The 26991-nt window shown below is 42.2% G+C and overlaps 1 protein-coding gene across 2 annotated transcripts in view; it reads left to right on the forward strand.

The window, feature by feature from the left end:
- LOC127413674 (RAC-gamma serine/threonine-protein kinase-like) overlaps positions 1 to 26991 on the forward strand; it is a 185301-nt gene that overhangs the window by 105320 nt on the left and 52990 nt on the right. For both annotated transcript variants that reach the window (XM_051650992.1, XM_051650993.1), the window contains exon 2: positions 19169 to 19294. In XM_051650992.1, coding sequence (XP_051506952.1) covers positions 19169 to 19294 — 126 coding nt within the window. The remainder of the gene's footprint in view (positions 1 to 19168; positions 19295 to 26991) is intronic.

Below are 26991 nucleotides of genomic sequence, written 5' to 3' on the forward strand. Positions count from 1 at the left end.
AAACATCATGGTTACTTTCCTAACCTCCGTTCACTGATGGAGGGAACGAGACGTTGTGTCGATGTAGTGACACTAGGGGTCACTCTTGGGAGCCCCAAACACCTCTGCTTTTTTGAAAAAAAGCCAATGGGACATACGGGTATAAAAGGAGCTGGTATGCAACCACTCATGTCCCGGCCATTTCAGCGGGTAGTCCAGCGTTGTGGCAAGAGGGACTAGTCCAGCGTTGTGGCAAGAGGGACATTCCCTCCATCAGGGAACAGAGGTTACGAAAGTAACCATGACATTCCCTATCTGTCACTCACTCGACGTTGTGTCGATGTAGTGACACTAGGGGTCCCTATACAAAACGGCACAACTATCTGAACTGTGTTACGTGAACTGGCGGTGCGTGATGGGCAGACCACTGTGTGCCTCGTAGCCAGCGCACCAGGCCGTCACGTAACCTCCCCCAACGCTCTTATGAGTGTCGAACGGTCCTTCGACTGCCCAACAATAGGGACAGGCTAGCCCAGCCGAGGCCTCTTTTCCTATTTTTTTTTCCCCAAAAAGAGTGGAATTTGTTAACCGACTGGGAGCCATAAGTGTCTACATCGGGGGGTGACACCGCTGAGACCACACCCCTCCCAAAAGGGGGGGGGGGGGGTATTTTGAGTGGAATAAGTGACATGGTCTTACTGAGTCTTGTCAGAAGTATGTCATGTGGAGAGGTCCCATGGTAGGTCCTACCTGAAGGGGGAGGAGTTTCTACAAAGCATGGCGACCGGGGGCAGAGGGGCCTCTGCCCCAAGGAAGACACAGTTTACTGACAGGGAAACAATTTTGTGGAAGATATCACATGGGGTCGCCTTCGGGGAACCAGCACATGTGGAGCACTTACCTCAATACAGGGCCTCATTAGCGCACGTACTGGGCTGGCAGCGAGTTTCTCCGCAAACTCAACTGCCAGAGGGCTATTCAACCTGCTAGTGCCTCTAGGAACCTGATGATCAAGTCGTGCTTCCCCAAGTACTTACCATCTACTGCACCGTGATAAGCCGAAATAGCGGCTACAAACACCTTCAAGGTGGAGGGGGACAGCCGCCCCTCCAGCCTCTCCTGCAGGATGGAAAGCACCGATTCGACTGCGCATCTCTGGGGGTCTTCGCATCGGGAAGAACACCACTTAGCGAACAGACGCCACTTCAAGGCATACAGGCGCCTCGTAGAAGGAGCCCTAGCCTGAGTGATCATGTCTACCACAGACATGTGGTAGGCTACTAAGGTCTTCTGCATCCCGTCCAAAGGCCAGACGTGGAGATCTGGTCGCGGGTGCCAGATGGTGCCCCGTCCCTGAGTAAGAAGGTCCTTCCTCAGGGGAATACGCCGGGGGGGGGGGGGGGCTGTTGTGAGGAGCATGAGTTCCGAGAACCACGTCTGGGTCGGCCAGTAGAGTGCTACTAGGATGATCTGCTCCTCGTCCTCCCTGACCTTGCACAGGGTCTGTGCAAGTAGGCTTACTGGGGGAAATGTGTATTTGCGTAGTCCAGGGGGCCAGCTGTGTGCCAGCACATCTATACCGAGGGGTGCCTCGGTCAGGGTGTACCAAAGCGGGCAGTGGGAGAATTCCCGGGAAGCAAACAGGTCTACTTGTAGTTGACCAAATCGACTCCAAATCAGCTGGACCACCTGAGGGTGGAGTCTCCACTCTCCCCTAAGGGTAACCTGACGTGACAGCGCATCCGCTGCAGTGTTGAGGTCGCCCAGGATGTGAGTGGCTCATAGCGACTTGAGGCGCTGACTCCAGAGGAGGACACGGCGGGCGAGTTGTGACATGCAACGGGAGCATAGACCGCCTTGACGGTTGATGTACGCTACTGTCGCTGTGTTGTCTGTCCGGACCAATACGTACTTGCCCTGGATCAATGGCCGAAACCTCCGCAGGGCGAGCAGTACTGCCAACAATTCTAGGCAGTTGATGTGCCACCGCAGCCGGGGGCCAGTCCAGGGGCCGGCGGCTGTTCCTGTTGCATATGATGCCCCAGCCCATCTTGGAGGCGTCTGTTGTAACTACGACATGCCTGGATACCTGCTCTAAGGGAACCCCTGCCCGTAGAAATGCAAGGTTGGTCCAAGGACTGAAGAGGCGGTGACAGATCGGCGTCGATGTGTCCCGCGGCGCCATGCCCATCTCGGGACTCGAGTCTGAAGCCAGTACTGAAGCGGTCTCATATGCATCAACCTGAGCGGTGTGGCCGCCGCTGAGGATGCCATATGCCCCAGGAGCCTCTGAAAAAGTTTCATTGGAACCGCTGTCCTCCATCTGAACGCCATCAGACAGTTCAGCACAGACTGTGCGCGCTCGTTCGTGAGGCGCGCCGTCATCGAGACTGAGTCCAACTCCAAAACCGAGAAAAGAGGTGCTCTGAACCGGGGAGAGCTTGCTCTTTTCCCAGTTGACCCGAAGCCCAAGTCGGCTGAGGTGCCAGAGCACGAGGTCCCTGTGTGCGCACAACAACTCTCGAGAGTGAGCTAGGATTAGCTAGCCAGTCATCGAGATAGTTTAGGATGCGGACGCCCACTTCCCTTAGCGGGGCAAGGGCTGCCTCTGCGACCTTCGTGAAGATGCGAGGGGACAAGGACAGGCCGAAGGGGAGGACCTTGTACTGGTACGCCTGGCCTTCGAAGACAAACCGCAGGAAGGGTCTGTGTCGAGGTAAGACCGAGACGTGGAAGTACGCGTCCTTCAGGTCTACCGTCGCGAACCAATCTTGATGCCGGACGCTCGCTAGAATGCGTTTTTGCATCAGCATCTTGAACGGGAGTCCGTGCAAAGCCCGGTTCAGTACTCTCAGGTCCAGGATTGGTTGCAACCCACCGCCTTTCTTCTGTACAATGAAGTAAGGGCTGTAGAACCCTTGCGCAGAATGATAGCAATCTCCGCACGCAAGGTAGCGGCATTCTCGCCCTTCACTGAGGTGAAGCGGACGCCGCTGAACCTGGGCAGGCGCCTGGCGAACTGAATCGCGTAGCCGAGTCGGACGGCCGGGTCAGCCATCACGACGTGTTGGAAAGCGCGAGCCACGCACCCAAACTCCGGGCGAGGGGGACCAAGGGAATGATCACGTCGGACGTACTGGCGGGTGGGGCCTCGCGGCGGGGTGGAGCTCGAGGTGGCACGTCGAGGGGACTTGAGCCCCGTGGCCGTGCTGAGTCCAGGGAGCACTTACCTGGCTCCTGTCGCCCACCATAAGATTGGCCGAGGAGGGGGGAGGAGGAATCTCTTCCCCGTAGTCCACCGGAACCAATCCCATGTGGGCGTGTTTGTGCCACAGCTGGGCGCACAGGGGCAGGGGGGGTCTGCCGCTGGAGCACCATACCTGCAAAAATGGGACAGTGGACTGTGGTCATGATGACGGCCGTGCGCACCGGACATGTGACCCAGGAAACAAGAAAACCACTCTTTTGTCGAAATTTTGGGTACCGCAGCCTCTTGGGCATAAGGCAAAAAATGAAACAAAAGATTCTCCTCCCAGCCCTCCACCGGGGGATGGAGTGGTCTGTTCACCAGTTCCAGAGAAGCAGGTCTCCTCGCCCCTGGGTCACCCATCTTCCTCGGGTTCTTAGCGGCTGTCCGTGATACGGGTGGCATCTGCTTCCTGCGTTGGGTTCCACGCCGGGGCCGGGCCACGGGGGTGGGCTGTGGTGGAGCCGGTGTTGTTGCTGCAGGAGGACGCCCTTTGTGATGAGCAGACGGGGTGCGGGATCTTGAGCCGCGCCAGGGCAGGATGTTGTATGGCCTCCATCTGCTTCTTCACCGCCGAGAACTACTGGGCAAAGTCCTCGACGGTGTCGCCGAACAGGCCAACCTGGGAGATGGGGGCGTCAAGGAACCGTGCCTTGTCAGCTTCTCGCATCTCAACCAAGTTGAGACAAAGGTGGTGCTCCTGGAGCACCAGGGTGGACATTGCCTGCTCAAGAGACCGCGCTTTGGCCTTCGTCGCCCGGAGAGCGAGGTCGGTCGCCGAGCGCAGTTCCTGCATCAATCCCGGGTCAGAACTACCCTCGTACAGTTCTTTTAGGCACCATAGGCCCTGGTCGTCAGGGACGACGTAAACCTACAGGCCCTGGATGGTGCTCCGGGCGCCCGCGCCAGGTGGTGGCGCTCTGCAGACACAAGTGCACCGTGAGCGCCTTATCCACCTGGGGGATCACCGAATACCCCCTGGCCGCTCCACCATCGAGGGTAGTGAGAGCGAGGGAGCTGAAAGACCAGGACCGGGCAGTAAAAGGTGCCTCCCACGACCTTGTCAGCTCCTCATGCACTTCCTGAAAGAAAGGAACGGGGGCAGGGCGTGGCCGTGGGCGGCGCCCCAAGCCCAGGAAAAAATCGTCAAGCCACGAGGTTTCAGGGGAGAGTGGAGGGTTCCACTCTAGCCTGACGCTCGCAGCCGCCCGGGAAAGCATGTCCGTCATTTCCGCGTCAGCCTGAGACTGGGCGACCATTCCCGAAGGAGGAAGCACAGTCAAAGCCTCTGTGTCTGACTGGACGAGCCCGCTCTCTGATGCTGTGCTCGGTAACTCATCGTCTTCCCGGGCTCCGAACAAGAGATCAAATTCGCCCTGAGACGAGCCGGCGTCTCGTCTGAGCGCCCGACCGGGGCAAGCGAGCGTGCTGGGGAATGGGAGGTCCATGGGGGAATGGGAGGTCCATGGGGGAATTCCCGGCGGAGTTGGTCCCATTGATGTCCCCAAATCGCCCCCAGTGCTAACCGACTTGGCCTCAAACCCGTAGGTAGAAGGGCCGGTGCGGGGAGCTGCTGGGTTGGCTTGTTTTCTTACGAAAGCAAGCCGCGACCGCAACGTTGCCATGGTCATGTTCTCGCAATGAGGACATGATCCATCCACGAACGATGTCTCCGCGTGGGCACTGCCCAGACACGTAAGACAGCGATCGTGGCCGTCGGAAGCGGAGAGATAACGACCGCAACCAGGAATAACACACAAACGGAAAGGCATCTTTAAAAAGACGTTCCGTGTGTGCCGCTCTTTTTGCGAATGAAAATATACTCTTTTAGAATACACTCTCTTTTTTCGCTCTGCTGAAGCACCCAGAGGCGTTCTCTGCACTCCACGGGTGCAGAGGGGGAGAAGCCGCTGAAATGCACCGTAAATCCAGCAGTTTTGAGGTGCATCTTTGGAGGGAAATTGAATTCAGTGCACTGAATTCAACCGCTCGGCTCCGATGAGAAAATCTGAATGAGTGGTTGCATACCAGCTCCTTTTATACCCGTATGTCCGGGGGAGTGGCATGCAAATTCCACTCGCCAATTCCCATTGGCCTTTTTAAAAAAAAGCAGAGGTGTTTGGGGCTCCCAAGAGTGACCCCTAGTGTCACTACATCGACACAACGTCGAGTGAGTGACAGATAGGGAACAACAGGCTTTTGAGGTGTATCTCTAAATCACCATTACATTACATTCACGCCCACTATAAAAATAAATATATAAATAAAAAATCACAGCACTTTAAATATATCTTATAAAAAAGTATATGTCAGAATTTTCAAAGTGTGAACTAATATTTCTGTGTATTTTCATATATGCAGCCTGCTTTGTCATTATAAAGATCTTATTATTTTACATTGCAAGCTATTATTATCTTACTATAAGTTCCTGAGACCCAGCGAAAAAAGTTTTACAGTTTCCCTTTTTTAAATGTCAATATAGTATTTGGTGCATAAAATACATAAGATAAAAATAGTTTATTGAAAAAATAATATTTTATTAATATTGTATTTGGTGTGCTGAATTGAACTGTGAGACATTTCAATCCATATTTATAGACCAATATGGCCAAACCCTCAAACATTTGGTATCCCTGAAAATCCCAGGGTGTCCTCTGATAATACCACAAGATTTACCACTGTAGCATATATGGGCTAAAAAAACTTAAATAACAAATGTCCTATACAAAAATTAATTGCTGGGCCTCAGGAGGATAATGACCTTTAAAGCCTAATGTATCAAACATGATACAGAAAAAGACTGCGACTAAAATGGTTGCAAATGCAACCAAAAATAATTTATTGTGACTATAATTTAAAATCTAGTCGCCATTGGCGACAGTCGGGTTGTGTGTTCATATGCCATTTCATCAGATATCATCTTGTGAGTTATTTAATACATTTATAGAGTGTGCACCAGTGTGTCTCTTGCCACTTTTCACCCATTCTATTTCTGATGAGCTCGCTGCACCGTACGCAACAACAAATCCAGCGCAAGAGAGTCGTGACCAAATGACTCTTTTGAACCGGATCTTTTTCATGAATCACCAGAAAAGAACTCAGGAGCTCAGGTTAGCAGTTTGAATCAGATTTACTTTCTCAGCGAATCGGCCATCAGTGAGCTCAGACCTGGGAGCGCGGACATTTCAAAATAAAGAGTCCCATGCGTATTTCGGGCTTCTTTATAATTAAAAGTCCTGTATTGTGTACCACTTTTTTCTCCTGGGGCTGGTTGCACCAGCTGCACAAAAGTTCATACTTAGCTTAGTTGTGGCGTAAATGGGCACTAAGTCACAATTTACGCACTACTATATTTGAACGTTGCACCATTAAACTTAGGTAGAACGTAACCCTACGTATAAACTAAATATTTACGGAAGCCTCCGACCAGGCGTAACGGATGGAATAAAAAAGCAGACTGATATTTTATGACATCAATGAGCTCATGTTTTGTGTGACAGGCATCAATCATTTCGACATACATTATGATGTTGACATTTACGAGAGAGAGAGAGAGAGAGAGAGAAAAAACGTACTTTTAAGCGGCTCTTCAGCATGAAACCGATCTAACGGTGCAGTTTTCAGGGTGCATCGCCCAGTGTCAAGTTTCAAAACATTCAAAATATATATATAGGATATTAAAATGAATAAATGTCTGTTTTTCCAGCCTGTTGTATTAGTATTTATTTATCACCCCTCATTTATTTTAGATACAGTTCCTATAATATTGTTATTTACACAGGGCAAATATACTATTTATCAAATCTACTTTTATTACGTATCGTATTTGAATGGGGATATAATTTATTACAGCTGACAGTTACGCGAGCAAACAAGGTTTGTACATCAACCGTAACAAGATCAAACTGAAATACACAGCTTTTCAACACTTCTGTGTATAAATTTGAAGGCTGTTTATTGGATCAGTACAGGTAAACGTCATAATATACGACTACACATTACTTTATGGAGAGCTTACAACCTGCTAGCTAAGTCTTGCCTTAAGAACAGGTGGTGCAACCAAATTAAGCACTGACTTAGTTACAAACTAACTAGTAGTTACTAAGCCCTTAGTGTGAACTTTACGTCCCAACTTACGTGAGAACTTACGCACAGCTGGTGCACCCCTACCCTGGTAATTATTGTTTGGGATTGGAGTAGCACAATAAACTGCATCTGGGATTTCATTCAGTTTGCACTCTTGTAGTCTCTGTGTCTGGGCCATCTGGTAACAGTAAAAGACTAAGGCAATATTGTAAAACGAATTATATACTGTGTGTATATATATATATATATATATATATATATATATATATATATATATATATATATATATATATATATACATATATATATGTGTGTGTGTGTATGAGATCAAGCTTTTTACACTTAGGACAACTGAGGGACTTGCAATGTCTGTAATGTAGATTCTGAAGAGCAGTACTAATTAAAAAAAATCTTTTATCTCTTATATTTGTATAAATTATGAAAGGGGTGTGAACATTTATTAGACAAAAGGGAATGCAAACTTATCTTCTCAACTATATATACTGTTTATTAAACCTTCGTTTAATGGGTTATCAGCTGTCTTCCTTCTGCTTTCTATCTTGTTTCTGAACAGCAATCTAAATCGATCGATTCTGTGATTTGGCCACTAAAAACAGCCATTTGGCTCCTTAATGTTTCAGTTTAGGAGCTAATGGCTCCTTAGTCATTTTTTTTTAGTCTGGAGCCCTGTTTGATATTTTGTTATATTATGCAATGATATTAGACAGATAAATTAGATTGCAAAATTGATAGTCTGATCGAGCTCAGTTGCTCATATTTGATTAATCGATCAAAGTTGCTGCTAGTTCCTTCAATAATCTCATTAATTAGCCATATTTTATGGAGGAAACAATCATAGGTGAAGGGCAGGTACAAGCGATTTATCACAATACTCACCCGGACATCATCATTTGATGTAATGAAGCCTCTCTGTTGCCACCTTTAGTCTTTTAATAGGCACTTACAAAAATAATCTTTAAGTATTAGTTAATTAGAAGAGAGAAGGATGTTGCATATCTCTCTTTAAAGCAGAAGACTGGCCACATCTCTGTTGGCTGAGTGTCACTTTGAGTTTCTTTTACTCTCTCTCTCTCTCTCTCTCTCTCTCTCTCTCTCTCTCTCTCTCTCTCTCTCTCTCTCTCACTCATGCTAAACCATTAGACTGTATCTGTAGTTCAGTGCCATCTAGTGGCTGCATGTGTCACCACTGTACAGTTAACTTGACCAGTACAGCGAATGCACACTACCAAGGAAAACGTTGGAAACACTTGACTGAAATGGTTTCTCGTGATTTTAAAAACCTTTTTTATCTAAAGACTTATTCTTAAATGCTTAAAATTAGTTTTGTAGACAAATATAAATATGTCTAGGTACTGTATGAATTTCTTTACAAAACTAATGTGCTGGTAACACTTTATAATAAGGTTCCATTCGGTAACATTAGTTAATGCATTAGGTATCATGAACAAACACTTAACAATATATATTTTGTACAGCATTTATTAATCTTTGTTAATGTTAGTTAATACAAATACAGTCATTGTTAGTTCATATTAGTTCATAGTGCATTAACTAATGTTAACAAATACAACTTTTGGTTTAAAAAAATCTATTAGTATATATATGTTGAAATTAACATGATAAATGTTTAATAAATGCTCTTTATTGTTAGTTCATGTTAACTAATGTCATTAACTAATGTTTACAAATGGAACCTTATTGTAAAGTGTTATCAATATTTTAAACTTATTTCTTTTTAAATGGATGAATTGGACCAGATAGTGAAGTAAACGTAACCAACAAGTGCTCAACATACATGGAACCTTTACTGACTTTACTATTATTTGAAAATATATTAAAAAGTAACAATAAAAAATGAGTAGGTGTGTCCAAAATTTGACTGATAGTGTATGGCCTGATGTACTTTGGTTTGTAAGATAATTGACCTTCAATTAAATGTTAAATATTTGTATTTTTTAAGAAGCTAATCCTATTTTTTAAAGGAATTACATAATTGTCATATGATATTTTAAAAATAAGTTATATCTTAAAATGTTACATAACAAAAACATACACACACTGTATTACAGCAACATACATGTAAGCATACTTTTCTTAGATAACATTCTATGCTTTATGTTAACTGGAGAGATTGTTATTTTAATACAAACTCTGTGTTTTATTAACAAAGAGTTAAACCTTTGAAGTGGAATATTTGAGTTATCCTGTTACAAACGGTACGTGTGCTTGTTTGTGTGTTGTCGGGATGGCCTCTCCATACGGGCCAAGTGCAGCAGCTCTCTGCACCAGCTGGGGGGCTAGAGGAGCACCAGGAGGGCAAGCTGTGTGCAGCTGGCGGACTGAAATCTGTGCAGGCCTCTTGGGAGCTTCCTGTCCCTGGGCACCATCATCTTCCTCCCTCATCCCCAACCGACCTGACGGCTCTGCTGTGTTGCCATTCATTGTCTCATGTCTCCACTGCCATCATGCAGGGGTCTGCAGTGGGCATCTGCCCTCATTCAAACAGATTAATTCCTGATGTAGACAAAACAGTCTTGGGGACGTTTGGCTGTGGCACATTAGATGATCTGTTGTTTCTTCCCCGGTCTCCATTTCACATAATGCTACAAGTAACCTTAAGGTGAAGTGGCATATAGAAGAACAGCCAAAAGAATTGTTTCCAAATGGCATTGTTTGGACAAACAAGTAGTCGAAACTCACTCCATTTGTTGAGCCAGTAGTTGTGTAGTCGGATGCTCAAATAACAGAGCAATGTTTTGAATTGGCCACAGTTTTTACACCCTTCAATAAAACAACCTACAGATTGTTTAAAGTCATCTTTGCATTTAACATAAAAATTAATTAGTTCAAAGGAATTTATCTCAAACCTGCTTGTAAAATTGAATGATAATTGTTTTTCAGACTTATGGAAGTAGTTGACTTACAACATGTCGATGAACTTTATTTTTATTAACATAATATTTTAGCTTGTGAACGTATAAGGGGAAATTTAGAAATTTTTTATTTTCTACAGTTTTTTTTCTTCACTTCTGTAGTTAATTTTAAATTGTCCCGTGGTTTGACAAATACATTTTTAAAAGTACAAATATTCCATAGCCTTTCTATTACTCATGAACTCATAAAAACTGTATGTATAATATAAATATTACTATTAAAATAGTTTTAGATGGAATTTAGCATGTCACACCACAGGGTGTGTCAACTACCCTTATGCTGTATGTGACACATGTAATTTAAGTAGTGTGTTCTACATTTGTTGGACAGTTGTTAGGCTTCACTGGGAATGTGATGTTGTATCTAGTGAGTCATTATTTACTGTCTAACTTTCAAACCCTTTCGCTCGACCATAAACCCCAGAGGTTCACTGCCTGTATGCTTCCTCTCACATACATACTCTTAATGCTAGCATGCAATGAGGGTTTATGAGGGTTACGCCATGTGTACACCCATACAGACACTCATTCCTGCTGTGGCCTAATGACACTAATTCATGTTAAGTGGATTGACTTGAGCCAGCCCTGGATTGCATATAAGTTGTCTGAGAGCCTCGTGTCAAGTCCACGACTGCAGCGCCACTGGCTCACCCTGCTGTCCTCACTGAGGACACACAGAGGACACAGTCACAGACTCTCACAGACAGTAATGCATGCTGTAATGTCTACAATGCTCAAAGAGATTCGTCGAGTGCATGTTTATGTAGAAACAAAAAGCACAAAGAACACATCCTTTGTGAATGGGCATGGTTAAACATTGAACATTCTTACCTGTTCTGTTGTATAGGGTAAGATGGGGTAAGACGCCCCCCTTAAGAACAATGTTCATTTACTTAAATTGTAACATATATAGATAAACTTTTAGCATGTACAGGATGATGATGCATCATCCAACATATTATCAAGGGAAATTAATAGAAGCATTTGATAATTTTGTTGTCATAGCACAAAATTAAAATTACCCGGGGGTAATGAATCGGTTTGGTTGATGCTGCCTGGTCAACTACGCATTTCTTCCCTTATATCCACTTTGTAATGTCCTTAAGGGGTCACTGTGGGGTAGCGTCCCCTTGTTTACGCTTTCTCTGTTTGTATGACAATGGTGAATCAGACACCAATCTGTCTTGTTGTGTCTGGCTGTCTTCACAGGTGATATGACCTTTGCCTTTGAAAGGGGATCAGTGTTTAGGTCTTTGCCGGCAATTCAGGCAAAAATACAGCAAATCCTAGGAGCCACCACTAAGTATTTTGTTTTACTCCACTCCTCCTCACCTTTGCTAAGCCCTGAAATTGCATTTGACACTTTCACAGCTGCATCTCCATCCAGTGGAGCTGATTAGCAAGTCTAAGTCTGTCCTGGTGTTGGTCACGTTTTACAAAGTACAGTTACATAAAGGATTGGCTGAGTCATTTGAAAGTCAGTGACAATGTCCAATTTGTAAAACTCTGCCATTTTTTTGTTCTGTTATTCTCTTTCACCAAAAGATAGATGCTGAGACCAGGCTATGTGTGAATTTTCTTTACATATTTTTTTCTAATAATTTTTCTAATAATTCTAATATATGTACTGTGTGTGTATGTGTATATATATATATATATATATTAGTTATAATCAGGGTTCTCACGGTCATGGAATCTGGAAATATCAGAGAATCTGACAATTAAATAAAAATGTAATTTAAAATTAAATGTTATTTTATAAAAAAAAATAAAATAATAAAAAAAAATATATATATATATATATATATATATATATATATATATATATATATATATATATATATATATATATATTAAATTATACATTTTACAAATTAAAAATAAATTAACAAATTACAAATAAAATATGAAATCTTTAAAAAAAATTATAGTCAATATAATTTTGTCTAGTTTTGCTCAGTTCTGAAATATTTCATCAGCTAAAGATTGCTCTTTTTGAGTGCAATCTCTGTAAAATGATTTTTAAGAACCCTCATCCAGTAATTATGAACAGCTGACCCTTCGCTATGCTCTGCCCCCCTTGGTTACCATTGCTCCCCATTGGAATAAATGGGAGATTGCCGTGAACAACGTGTTTTTGGCAAAATATTCTCATAAACGGAATGGATGTATGAATGTAAATATTTTTACGTGGGCTGGTATAAAGAGTGACATTGTAATGTATATTTATCTGAAGTTTTTTGCAAAAGAAATTGTTAAATTACACAGTAATTTGATTGAAAACTGTGGAGACTGTGAATCAGGTAAGGCAAATGATTATTACAGTCACTTGAAAAGAGAAAAACTTCACTTAATAGCGATTACACATCTAATAACATTAGCGTAAGTGAACAGAGCTGTTTAATGTCTCATAACACACTCACTTTGATGCTGTGAACTGTTTATTTACTATCACTTTTACTATGACATGAATCAATACATAAATTAATAAATGTTCAGTAATTAGCTTTAATTTAACTTGGAGCAAATATAGGTGTTGTTGCAGATGTTATATGTTCATTTTGGAATGAGGGCTGACACAGTTTAATCCATAACATGCTCTTCTCCAGATTTATTTAAAGATTTATTTTTTTTTTAAAAGTAAGAAAAACACTGCGGGTATCTTCTCTGGGTAACTCGTGTCACTATTACAAATGACCCGGCAACAACGTGTTTTACATTTTAAAAATTATTTTGATAAAATCCCGCTTATAAGTACTCAAACACACATTGCTTCCATAGGCTGTCATTGGAAAGTAGCAAACGCATGTCAGAGTAATTGCGGCAGGGCAACAGTTGCTAATACAGGATTAGTCAGAAGCACTTTTAAGGCGGAGCTTAGTGAAGGGTCATTTGGAAAAGTCAGAAATTCACTGGTCAAAAAGTTTGGGAGCATTTTATAATGGATAAAACATTCATAGGAAGCTTAGTGACAGTTTATTCTTCCATGGCACCAGATTTTAGTGATCTTCCTGAATAGTGGTTTTACTGTTGTTTGCCACTCTTTATTTTACAGAGACAGTGGAGAAGAGAGAGGACTTTAGGGGCAGAGTGAGAGGGAACATGATCACAGGTGGACTTGAACCTGTGTCTGCACATGAGCATGACAGCTCAACATGCTTGAGTCTATGCAGTAATCACTAGGCCACGGCTCCTCCGACTAAGAAGCAATACTTCTGACAATACTTTCTCTGAGCAACTGTTTGCTGTGTTTGTGCGTGTGTGAATGAGTCAGAGTGTGAGTGTGTCCATGCTGCGGCCATCTTTGCCAAACTGATAAAGTGACTCCAGGCGCTCTCCTTCAGCAAGCTGCTGTGGGTACATGGTGAACAAAACATAACAATCCCCACAACCAGCCAGCTCTCCCTCCCGCACATTCTCTCCATCCATACCACACCACCTAATGCTGCCCACATCTTCGACCACGTGCCGACGCCTGGGCTATGCTGTAAGTGCGGCTGTGAGTGCCTGTGCCCAGGCGAGCTGGTGCCGCTTGGAGTGCCCGGCATGTGCTGGAACGCAACAGCCTGCCGGTCCCAGGGCACCCATCACATGCCCATCTTTAAGCCATCTGCAAAGCAGAGTGCTTCCCGCCAAAGCATTAAATTAAATCCTTGTTTGGGCTGATTAACAAATGGCCTTGTTTTTCCGTGTTCTGTGGGCTTGTTTTTTCCTCCTGTCCTGCTGAAGCTCCATCACGTTGGAATGAGCGTGGCAGAGGCAGCGAGACTTCGGCGGGTCTCAGAAGTAGCTCGGATGTTTTGGGGGGGGGGGTAAGTTTGCTCAGGATCGCGTCTGTCTTGAAACTGGTCCGTCCAATTCCCCATCCCACAGCCGTCAGGCTGTCACAGACCACAGACAAATGAACAATTAATCTGGGCTTGTAATTGAATGGCACCCAGTATGATATTTTAATTGTGCAATTGGAGCCATTTGGAACTCAGAACTTAATTGAAACAGAGCGGCAGGGACTTTGGAGTTCCTGTTGCATATTTGCACACAATCGGTCAGGTATTATCTGCAAACTTGTTAGTCGGACAATTCATACCAAAGTGCAACTTCTACAATAGTGCTTAGAAGCAAGGTTGTAACCACATGTACACGATTCAGGTGGAACGAATGTAATAAGAGTTATCCATTGTAAAATCCAGATTGGTCGAACACTAATCCGAATATTCGGGAGGGTGTTAATGATAACCAAAAGAACTGTTCACTTTGACCAAACGCTCTGGAAACTTGAGAGTAGAAGCATCACCAATGCCTGCCAAACTAACTGTCCACCTACAGTTTTGGATTTAAAGAAACAAATTTCACATCTGAGAAGCCAGTGAATATGATTTGATGAAACAGAACTGGCTGGGTTCGAACAACATTTGCTTTTAGTCATGCAGCCCCTTCTGTTCAACCCCTGGCTCTGTCAGCAGCACATTGATTGTACTCTACACTGCTTAACAAGACACCATGACTGATCCAGGATCAAATCATTGCTTAAAGGGATGGTTCACCCAAAAATGGAAATTCTCTCATTTTTTACTCACCCTCATGCCGTCCCCGGTGTTTATGACTTTCTTTCTTCTGCAGAACACAAATTATGATTTTTAGAAGAGTATCTCAGCTCTGTAGGTCTATACAGTGCAAGTGAATGGGTGCCAAACGTTTGACACTCCATAAAGCATATAAAGGCAGCATAAAATTAATCCATAAAATTTAATTAATCCATAAACTTAATTAATCCATAAAAAAAAGTGATATGATAGGTGTGGGTGAGAAACAGATCAATATTTAAGTCCTTTTTGCTAGAAATGCTTCTTTCTGCCCAGTAGGGGGTGATATGTATGAAGAATGTGAATCACCAAATACACAAAAAGAAGAATGTGAAAGTGAAAATTAAAGTGGAGATTTACTGAGCAGGAAGGGGAATTTATAGTAAAAAAAATGACTTATTATTGATCTGTTTATCGTCCACACCTACATTACCAGTCAAAAGTTTTGAAACACTCATTCTTTATTATAATTTTTTTTTCCTTCACATTTTAGAATAATAGTAAAGTTATCAAAACTATGGAATAACATAAATGGAACTATGGTAATTATGTTGTGACTAAACAAAATCCAAAATAAACCAAAACTGTGTTATATTTTAGCATCTTCAACGTAGTCACCCATAGCCTAGAATTTGCAGACATGTACTCTTGACATTTTCTCAACCAACTTCTTGAGGTATCACCCTGGGATGCTTTTTAAACAGTATTGAAGGAGTTCCCATCTATGTTGGGCACTTATTGGCTGCTTTTCTATATTATTTGGTCCAAGTCGTCAATTTCAAAAACTGTTTTTTTTTTTTAATAAAATTTTAATTTTTGTAATGAAATAAATTAATATGGTGGCACAATTATATTTTTGTCTACAAAACTAATTTCAAACATTTAAGCATACGCCTTCAGATCAAAAGATTTTTAAGATCATGAGAAACATTTCAGTCAAGTGTTTCAAAACTTTTGACCGGTAGTGTATCATATCGCTTCTGAAGATACAGATTTAAACAATCTTTTTTTTTTTTTTTTTGCTGACTTATGTGATTTTTGGAGCTTCAAAATTTTGGCACCCATTCACTTGTGTTGTATGGACCTACACAGCTGAGATATTCTTCTAAAAATCTTTGTTTGTGTTCTGCCGAAGAAAGAAAGTCATACACATCTGGGATGGCATGAGAGTGAATAAATGGGTGAACTATTTTTGGGTGAACTATTCCTTAAAATTCTATTAATGTTTTCCATTTTTATGGAACTAATCCTCCAATGACATGAGTAATGTTGTGGGAACAATTTGTGCTCACTTTTTGTCTGAGTTACTTTTTATATATATTTTTATTTTAGGGCTTTTTTATTTTGTTGGAATGGGATCAAGACATGTTGCAGGCTGGAATCGAACCTGCATCTCCCACATGAGCACCATAGCTCAACGTGTCTGGCCACCTGTTTTAGTACTGTACGTTTTTCAGACTCCAAGACGTCAGGTTGATACACTTAAATATCATTAATCCCTATCATTTCCATTTCATCTTTAGAGAAAATGCTATGGTCAGTGGATGGATAAATGTATGCAAGATTCATATGACAAGCAGCCAAGACACACTATATGTCAACCTACAGCCCACTTTTTTCCATCGTACCATTTCCATTCTTTTTTCTTTTTTTTTTTTTTTTTTACCTTTCAATAGGAAGGCGTATGCCTCTGTTCAGCTGTTCCCTCCTACCCAGCGATTACTCGTCCTCACTGAGGCATACCGGCGAAGACCTCCGTCTCCTCAAATTAACACGAGCAGGTGTTTTTCTCTGATGTGTTAATTAGGAGAAGCTGGTGTCATTATGCTTTAAGTGGATGTTACAAATAGAACATGTTGTTTATTTTCTCTTCTGCTGAAAAAAAGTGATCAGAGCTGTCAAAAGGCTCATGTGTCACTTAGAGAAGATCGTGGCTAATTACCAGGAGTTCAAAATGAGAAAGTACATGTCTGTTGATTCTCCCGCATCTGCGCTTCAGTGAATACCAGATTGTTGATCTCAATAATTCAGATTAGGAAGAACTCATTTAAACAGTTTATTTCTGAGGTTTAATTCAGCATATTTTATTGAACAATTGTGGATGAGTAGGTTTTGCCCAAGTCCAAGTTATAAAAACCTAAAGATCTGAAATAAACTAAAGATGGTGAAGGAAAAGGTGAAGGATAATTGTAATATTTTCTAGACTCGTCAAAAGACTGGAAATTGTTCCCAAGTACTGAATTACTTCATCATTTGTAAACAGACTTGTTTATAAGTTATTAAAGGATGCTTCATACAAAAAAAAACAAAAAAAAAAATCCTTTTCAGTGGAAAAACAACTAAAGCTTTGCTCTATTGTATGAATTTAGAAGACTTGGAATACTGTATAGTGAACTACTTTTATTTTGCTTTTATGGTGCTTTTGGGAGGTATACAGTCACCGGTCACAACATGCTTTCATTGTATGGAATAGAGAAATTTGGTCATCCTGCTAAATAATTTATTCCCCCTTTCATTTCCCTGGAAAAATGAAAGTCATACAAGTTTTGAAAGGTGTAAGAGTAAGTCTTTACAGAATTGTCATTTTGGGGGGAACTATTCCTTTAAGTAAAAATGGACTGTGTGTTCTGAAAATTCCCTTATTTCTTTGTTTCTTGTGTTAGCTATGTGGTATGATGTTAAAATGTAACAGACAATCTGCAATTTATTCTTATCCCCACAAAAAAAGTATTTTGTTTTGTTGTAGATCATGGCTTGTATTAACACTGTCAAACAACCAAATTATTATTTTTCAAAGATATACTGAATTTCTTTCTTTTTTTCATTTCTTTTTTTTTATCCTCTTTTTTCTCCAAAATGGAATGCCAAATTCCCACTACTTAGTAGGTCCTTGTGGTGGTGCGGTTGCTCACCTCAGTTCGGGTGGCGAAGGACAAGTCTCAGTTGCCTCCACTTCTGTGACAGTCAATCCACGCATCTTATCACGTGGCTTGTTGTGCATGACACCACAGAGACTCACATCATGTGGAGGATCATGCTACTCGCCACGATCCACGCACAACTTACCACACGCCCCATTGAGAGCGAGAACCACTAATCGTGACCACGAGGAGGTTACCCCATGTGACTCTACCCTCCCTAGCAACCGGGCCAATTTGGTTGCTTAGGAGACCTGGCTTGAGTCACTCAGCACACCCTGGATTCAAACTCATGACTCCAGGGGTGGTAGTCAGCGTCATTATTCGCTGAGCTCCCCAGGCCCCCTAGATATACTGAATTTCGAACTTATTTCCGTTGTTCAGTGTAAGAAATTACAAATGAGCAAAATGAAGTGTGTTTGAATGCAACATGCATCACTCATCAGGCAGATGTAATGTACTGTACATTATCACTCTTGAAGCCTGTTATTGGACTGTGTTTGAGTGCGGATTTGCCCCCTGCATGGTGATGCTGACACCCTTGTAATCCTGCTGTTTATTATTAGATAGCACAGGCTGTTGAACCAGAAGTTTTGCATGATAATATGGTGTGACCAGCTGCTCAGCAGATGTTGTTTTTTGTGGCTTTAGTATAGAAAGGTTAAAGGTGACTCTACTGCCCCCTGTGAGGATTCTTTGACTCCCTCCGTAGTGCACTTCCCTGCACATTTTACTGTAAGCCGACCTGGTGCCATTGGCCCTGGTTTGGGTTGTTCTAACACCTGCCCCTGGATTTAGGCAGATGATGCAGTAGCTGACATCTGCAGTAGAAGTGGTAAACATGTTAACATTTTAATCCCAGTGTTTAGTCATAAGCAGGGTCAAAATGAAGACAGTTCAACAGTTAAGCAGCATCTAATGATGTTAAAGGTAGTGTGCCCTTCTGTGTGATAGCCTCAGTTACCATTCACTTTTATCATACAGTATACAGTTTGAAAAGAAAGATGTCTGTCATTCTGCCTGACATCTCCTTTTGTGTTCCATGGAAGAAAGTAAGTCATAAAGGCTTGGTACAACAAGAGGGTGAGTTAATGACAGAATTTTACTTTTTGGGATGCAAAATGTGGGATGAAATGTATTTATTTATTGCATTTTTGTGGCAAATAATTTTGACACTTGCCCAAAACAAAGAAGCTTTCTCAGTGAAAATGACAGATTATTTTTTCAAGTATATGAAAGCAACATTTAACGTTGTTCTCAATTGTACTGAATGGCGAAGCTCTGGTTGAGTTGTTAGAAACTGCTTTTTTTTTTTTTTTTTTTTTTTTGCATACATAGTTTGAGATTATGTTTTTTAGTATTTGCCATTTAAATAAAAAAAATATCTAAACTTTTTTCCAGGTGAATATATTAAGAATTGGAGACCTCGCTACTTCCTCCTGAAAACCGATGGATCTTTTATTGGATACAAGGAGAAGCCACAAGATGCAGATCTACCCTACCCTCTCAATAACTTCTCTGTTGCAAGTAAGTGATACTTTCAAAGAAATACATTAAGAGTTTGTCCATTCTTGTCCTTTTGTGATGCTACAGAGAGGGGAATCTCCAGGAATTAGTGAATTGATCCACTGGCCTCTAAACATGTACTGTAACTATTACTAATGCAACAATCTTCCTTCTTTCAATGAACACAACTGAATAATTGCCATAATTAACTTGTCTGTTAATGGGTTCTGCCTCACAGCCAAGAAAGGCATAACATTTGTCAAACTTTCCCAACATTATCATCATAAATTGGTTGTAATGTCACAACCATGAAGTTTTGAACAACCTGTTTTTGTGCCTTGGATTCAAATCAATGGAGTTTTTAGTTCTGAAAGTTACAGTATGTCTGCATAGTACATTGAACTCTTTTATTTCAAAGTTTGATTTTACATGAAATGGCCCTTTTAAAGTCAATGCTGCTTGCATCCCCTTTAACTTCCGTGAACAGACAGTTCCGAGGGAAACAGGATATTTAACAAGAAAAAATCTAGGGCGGGACTTTGTTATCCTTCTGTAATTATTTGAATTTGAAAATTAATTAATTCCATTGAAAAGGGAAGTCGTTTCAGAGGCGGAGCAAGTAATATTTTGAGGAAAGATTGTCAAGACACATGGAAGTAAAAACGCAAACAGCGTTGACTTTAAAGGTGTCATCATGGACAATCAAATTTTGAGCGTGCATTTAGGAAGTAAATAGGTTCAATTTGTATTTCATTTTGACTTTACATGTCAAAACTTGAAAGTTGGGAAAATGTTAGAAGTGGGGCCATTTTGGACACTAATGGTGAGGTAACACACTATTTTCATTTCTGTTTGTTTTTTCAAATACCATGTATGGTTTTTATCAAGATCTTCAAGAATGAATGAAAGGGTGTAGGTGTTTGCATGCAATTGTTTCTAAATGGCAAGTGAGGTAACAGGTAGTTGTATCTCCTCTACTCACCAATCCCAGATCTGTCATGTCAAACTAATGCTGCAATTAATTTGACCATAATTCTTTCCAATTTCATGTTCACACTCATTATCATTGTTAATTTTCAACTTATTCCACCAAAAAAAATACAAAAATTTTTATGCAGCTATTGTATATAAATCCTCAAAAAAGTGAACAAAACCACAACCCCATTCAGGCAAAGATTTGCTTTCAGAAATAGCATCGAAACACAACTCAACTTCAAGTGCCACAGCATTGTACATCTGGAAACATGCTGCAAGTGGTTCCCCAACCCTCCATCCATCAAAGGCCCAGCCAGGTTTTAATCTAAAGGCTGGAGGAGCAAGGGGTGGCCATACATCCGGCCTGGGCTGCTTGGCAGTGGGAGAGGATTGCTACATCTGTTGCAGAAAACTGGGAGGCCAGGTGGTGATGGGAGCCTGATAGCCTAATGCACTCTCTGAAATGGCATTGCTCTCTGCCACCAGAATGCCTGCCTGCAGACCACTCTCACTGCATCCTGTACACAGTCTGACCATCCCTGCATCTGCTCCCTAGTACACTGCAGTCCATAGCCACCAATTAGTATTTTTTTAACAATGATAGCAACATATGACAAATCGCTTTGCATCTTTCCCTTCATCAGAGATGCCACTTCACTTCACTTCACTTTTATTGTCACACAACCATATACACAAGTGCAATAGTGGGTGAAAGTCTTGGGTGCAGTTCCGAGCAACATAGCAGTCGTGACAGTGATGAGACATAGATGAGACATATACCAATTACAATAAACAGATTTACACATCACAATCTACTATACACATAATTACATACAACACAATATACAAATAATAATATACAATATACAGTATACAATACACACAATATAGAATACACATACAATATAGAATACACATTATACAATAAAAAAAGTATATATAGTATATATAAAATATACAGTAGGTTGTATTGTACTGTAATGACATTCAGGCTGTCGGTTGATAGTCAGTTGCCAGTGTGTTGTTAAGAGAGAATATAATTTAAGACAGTCCAGTGTGAGATAATAAGATTAATAAAGTGCAGTGCTGATGTATTTGATCGTGAGAGATCAAGAGTTCAGAAGTCTGATTACTTGGGGGAAGAAGCTGTCATGAAGTCGGCTGGTGCGGGTCCTGATGCTGCGATACCGCCTGCCTGATGGTAGCAGTGAGAGCAGCCCATGGCTCGGGTGGCTGGAGTCTCTGATGGTCCTCCGAGCTGTTTTCACACACTGCCTGGTATATATGTCCTGGAGGGAGGGAACCTCACCTCCGATGATGTGTCCGGCAGTTCGCACCACCCTTTACAGGGCTTTGCGGTTGTGGGTGGTGCTATTGCCGTACCAGGCAGTGATGCAGCCAGTCAGGATGCTCTCTACATTGCTGGTGTAGAACCGTGTGAAGATGTGGCTGTTCATTCCAAACTTCCTCAGCCGTCTCAGGAAGAAGATGTGCTGATGAGCCTTCTTCACAACGGCCTCAGTGTGGACAGACCATGTGAGTTCCTCAGTGATGTGGACACACAGGAACTTGAAGCTGCTGACTCTCTCCACCGGTGCTCCATTGATGGTGATGGGACTGTGTTCTCTGTCTTTTCTCCTGAAGTCCACCACAAGCTCCTTTGTCTTGCTGACGTTGAGGGAGAGGTTTTGCTCCTGACACCAGCATGTCAGAGTGAGCACCTCCTCTCTGTAGGCCGTTTCTTCATTGTCAATGATCAGACCTACCACCGTCGTATCGTCAGCAAACTTAATGATGGCATTGGAGCTATGTGTTGCCACACAGTCATGTGTGTACAGGGAATACAGGAGTGGGCTGAGAACACAGCCCTGCAGGGCTCCAGTGTTGAGGGTCAGTGATGAGGAGATGTTGCTGCCCATTCTAACCACCTGGTGTCTGCTTGACAGGAAGTCCAGGATCCAGCTGCACAGCGAGCTGTTTAAGCCCAGAGCCTGGAGCTTCACATAAAGCTTGGAGGGCACTATGGTTTTGAATGCTGAGCTGTAGTCTACAAACAGCATTCTCACATAAGTGTTCCTTTTTTCCAGGTGGGAGAGAGCAGTGTGTATTGTTGATGCAATGGCATCATCAGTGGAGCGGTTGTTGCGGTAAGCAAACTGCAATGGGTCCAGTGATGGAGGCAGCACAGAGCAGATGTAATCTCTGATTAGTCTCTCAAAGCATTTGCTGATGATGGGGGTAAGAGCAACAGGACGCCAGTCATTTAAGCAAATGATTTTGGATTGCTTTGGTACAGGCACAATGGTGGACGTTTTAAAGCATCTGGGGACCACAGAAAAGGAGAGGGAAAGGTTGAAAATGTCCGTAAAAACACCAGCCAGTTGGTTCACACACGCTTTGATGACGCGGCCCGGAATGCCGTCTGGACCTGCGGCTTTACGGATATTCACCCGTCGGAAGGATCGGGTTACATCCGCTACAGAGACGGAGAGTGAACCAACCTCTGTAGCTTCGGCCACGAGAGCTCTCTCCGCGAGGGCGTTGTTATTTCCCTCGAAACGAGCATAAAAAGTATTTAGCTCATCTGGGAGAGAGGCAGCGTTGTTCAAGGCGGAGTTTTTATTCCCTTTAAAGTCCGTGATGATATTAATTCCCTGCCACATGCTTCTAGAGTTGGTGGTGTTAAACTGTCCTTTAATCTTGTCCCTGTACTGGCGTTTGGCTGCTCTGATAGTTTTGCGGAGTGCATAACTGGCTTGTTTATGCTCCTCCGCATTCCTGGAATTAAAAGCGGAGGTCCGCGCAGCAAGTGCAGTGCGAACATCGCTATTTATCCATGGCTTCTGGTTGGGGTAGATCCGTAATGTTTTGGTCGGACCAACATCCTCTGCGTACTTTCTGATGAAACACGTTACGCTATCAGCGTACACCTCAATGTCGTCATCAGAGGCGGACCAGAACATTTCCCAGTCCACGTGATCAAAACAGTCTTGTAGCGTAAAATTTGATTGGTCCGACCAGCACTGGATCGTTCTGAGGGTGGGTGCTTCCTGTTTCAGTTTCTGCCTGTAAGCGGGCAGAAGCAGAATGGAAGAGTGGTCTGATTTGCCATATGGTGGGCGGGGGAGGGATTTGTAGCCATCCCGGAAGGGAGAGTAGCAATGGTCCAAAACCCAGTTCCCTCGTGTGTTGAAACTGATGTGCTGTACGGGATTATAAGCAAGCAGGAAACCGCGCACCCTGAGGCCGCGTTCATTGTGGCCGGGAACTTTAACAAAGCCAATTTTAAATCAATCGCACCAAAATACCACCAACACATCAGTTTCAACACATGAGGGGACTGGGTTTTGGACCATTGCAACTCTCCCTTCCGGGTTATCCGATGTTATCACCAAGTGACAGAAAAATAATGGAAAAGTCATAGAAACATGGAAATTAATTGGTCAAAAGGTGTGAGAACTGTGTGGTATTTGGACACTGCAACCAAACTTATATATGTATGAATGCAATTGCATTATGTAAAATATCAAACCAAGCAACATTAATAAAAATAAATTTAAAAAAAGTACCACAAACACACTTTTCAAGCAAAGCCTTTTAAATAAGCCAAACTAACCAAGACGTTTGTTAGATTTTAAATGAAAGAACAAACAATAGATGTTCTTTTCAAAATTAGTAGATTAATAGTCCATATGAAATGTTAGTAAATATTTAATGTGATAAACTTCACCTGTGGTTACTCTGCTAGGACACTTTTTAAACTTGAGGGGAACTGACTTCATACATCCTCTAAAATTAGGACCAGTTGGTTAAAAGCAATTACAAAAATGCCAAAGAAAAGTGAAGAAATTGCATTTGTTTTGCAAATGCCATTTAGTTTGATATTATGTTCTAATGCAATAAAATTAATGCATTTTTTGTGACTTGAGTGTCCAAAAGTACCCAAATACTTTTAAGGGCCACTGGATATAAAGCTGGAACTGGATTTTTGTAATGCTGAAAAGTCAAGAACAGGATATTTTCACATTTTCATAAACATTGTTGCCTTTTTGTTCAGAAGTCGCTTGAAAGCCAGTTTTCACTAACATCTATGGAGCTCACTGCAAAATTTTGTCTCCTGATGTTTTTATGCATTGTCGCCCTCTCGACCTTATTTTGGACTTGAGAAAACCTTTAAGAGATGTTGTGTGGTACGAGCAGTTGAAGTCGCAGCTTTTGGGCTGTTTAATTGGTCTTCTAGCTTTGCTTAGTGACTTGCTTCAGGCAATGCTCGTCACCTGTAATCTAATGTGGCAAAGCAAACAGTCCTGTCAACTCTGCCTTCTCTGCTGCTGAGGTGTCACATTCCGGCTGCTGTGACCTTGTTTTTCTGCACTCAGCGTGGGACTCCATTTTCCCTGTACTGCCCAGGTAGGCGCTCTGTACAGTGTGTGGCTATGTGACCTTAGTTATGCCATCATTAACCTTCCTTTCTAAATTTAGACCATTCCGTCATTCGGAGGTGGCTGAAATTGGCCAGCTGAGGGCCCTCATTATAGGGCTGGCAGTGCGGGCCACTGTTGCGTTTCACCTGTCGTTTGGGCTCTGTCCCCAAAATCTGTGGCAACAATGAGCCCCGGCCCTGATGTCACCTCCATTCCCTGCAACTTTGGACGCATAACAAAGTATCTGAGAAGTGAATTAAACAGGATTTCCATGTTCATGGAAAACCTGGAAATATCAGGGCCTGGAAAAGTCATGGAAATTTGTAAAATCTTGTTAACTTTTGTAAAAAGTTATAGAAATTTCTATAGTGAATATTAATTTTGGTGTCTCGCTGTTTTAAAACATGTCATGGGATGGATATGGCTCTTTGGGATTGTGTAGAGCAGTGGTTCTCAACCTTTTTTTGATGAACGCCCCCCTACTTCATTCCTTTAACCCCCCCGCGGAGACTTTGTTTCCAAAAAAAAAAAAAAAAAGAGAGAAAAAACATAAAACACAAAACTCAACATTTGTATTATTTGCTTAACCCTCTGGGGTCTGAGGGTGTTTTGGGCCCTGGAGAAGTTTTGACATGCCTTGACATTTGTGCTTTGTTCAGTTGCTCAAAAACATATTAATGGCTAAAGTCTGATAACACTGTATTCAGCACAAACGGGACTACAATTATATGTGAGCAACATGTATGTACATGTTTGTATTTTTGAGAAAATAACATTTATGCATGGTTTTTGAAAAAACTAAACTTTTAAGTCACTGAAATAAGGCCATATAACACATACTAAACATTTGTTCACAAGACTTTTGAGGACTGGATCTTGTAGCCTAGAGTTTTTGCTATAAAGTGATGTGAAAACCATCTTGATCACTCATTCATACAAAACAATATAGTCATTTAACTTTTGTAAGACATTTTAGTGTTAAAAAGGCCATATGCGAGGAGGCGTGGATGATCATGAATATTGATGTGATTCAAACCTGAGGAGACAAAGACCCCTCCCCTGAGAGAGAATGAATGTTTGTAGCTTATTCACAAAATCAAGTTTAAGTTAAAAGAAGTAATCTGACTATACATTTACTTTACATAAAGACTTTACTTTAGACCTACACTACCATTTAAAAGTTTTACATCAGTAAGATTTTTTAATGTTTTTAAAAGAAGTCTCTTCTGCTCACCAAGGCTGCATTTATTTGATCCAAAATACAGCAAAAACAGTGATATTGTGAAATATTTTTACAATTTAAAATAACTGTTTTCTATTTGAATATATTGTCAAATGCAATTTATTCCTGTGATCAAAGCTGAATTTTCAGCATCATTACGGCAGTCTTCAGTGTCACATGATCCTTCAGAAATCATTCTGATATGCTGATTTTCTAATATGGGCATATTTACAGCACATTTTACACATTTACACCTGAACAGATATTTGCAAGCACAAGCTCCATTGATGATAATGAGGCAGCATAAACACTAGTTAAAATATAAACATGCATATTACTTTTATATCATATTACATATCATATTTATATCATACAGTATACAATTTAAATACCTGCTTTAGCCGAAACAACATTTAAATGTAACGTCATGGTTACTTGTGTAACCTCCATTCCCTGATGGAGGGAACGAGACGTTGTGTCGATGTAGTGACACTAGGGGTCACTCTTGGGAGCCCGAGACACCTCTGGTCTTTGATAAAAGGCCAATGAAAATTGGCGAGTGGTATTTGCATGCCACTCCCCCGGACATATGGGTATAAAAGGAGCTGGTATGCAACCACTCATTCAGGTTTTACGCTGAGGAGCCGATATAAGGTCCGGCCATTTCAGCGGGTAGTTCAGCGTTGTGGCAGGAGGGACACAACGTCTCGTTCCCTCCATCAGGGAACGGAGGTTACACAAGTAACCATGACGTTCCCTATCTGTCACTCACTCGATGTTGTGTCGATGTAGTGACACTAGGGGTCCCTATACGAAACGCCACAATTGGCTGAACTGTGTTACGTGAACTTGCGGTGTGTGGTGGGCAGACTACTGTGTGCCTCATAGCCAGCACACCAGGTCGACACGTAACCTCCCCCAACATAGTTATGAGTGTCGAACGGCCCTTTGGGGACAAGTCAACTACTCAAGAGATAGAGACAGGCTTAACCCAGTCGTGGCCTCTTTTCCCCTTCTCTTTTTCCACTCCCTAAAAAAGAAGGGGGATTATCCGACTGGGCTGCCAAGTCTAGTCGGGGGGTGTCCCTCCCAAGGGG

The sequence above is a fragment of the Myxocyprinus asiaticus genome, chromosome 23 (genome assembly GCF_019703515.2).
Source record: "Myxocyprinus asiaticus isolate MX2 ecotype Aquarium Trade chromosome 23, UBuf_Myxa_2, whole genome shotgun sequence".
Classification (NCBI taxonomy): domain Eukaryota; kingdom Metazoa; phylum Chordata; class Actinopteri; order Cypriniformes; family Catostomidae; genus Myxocyprinus; species Myxocyprinus asiaticus.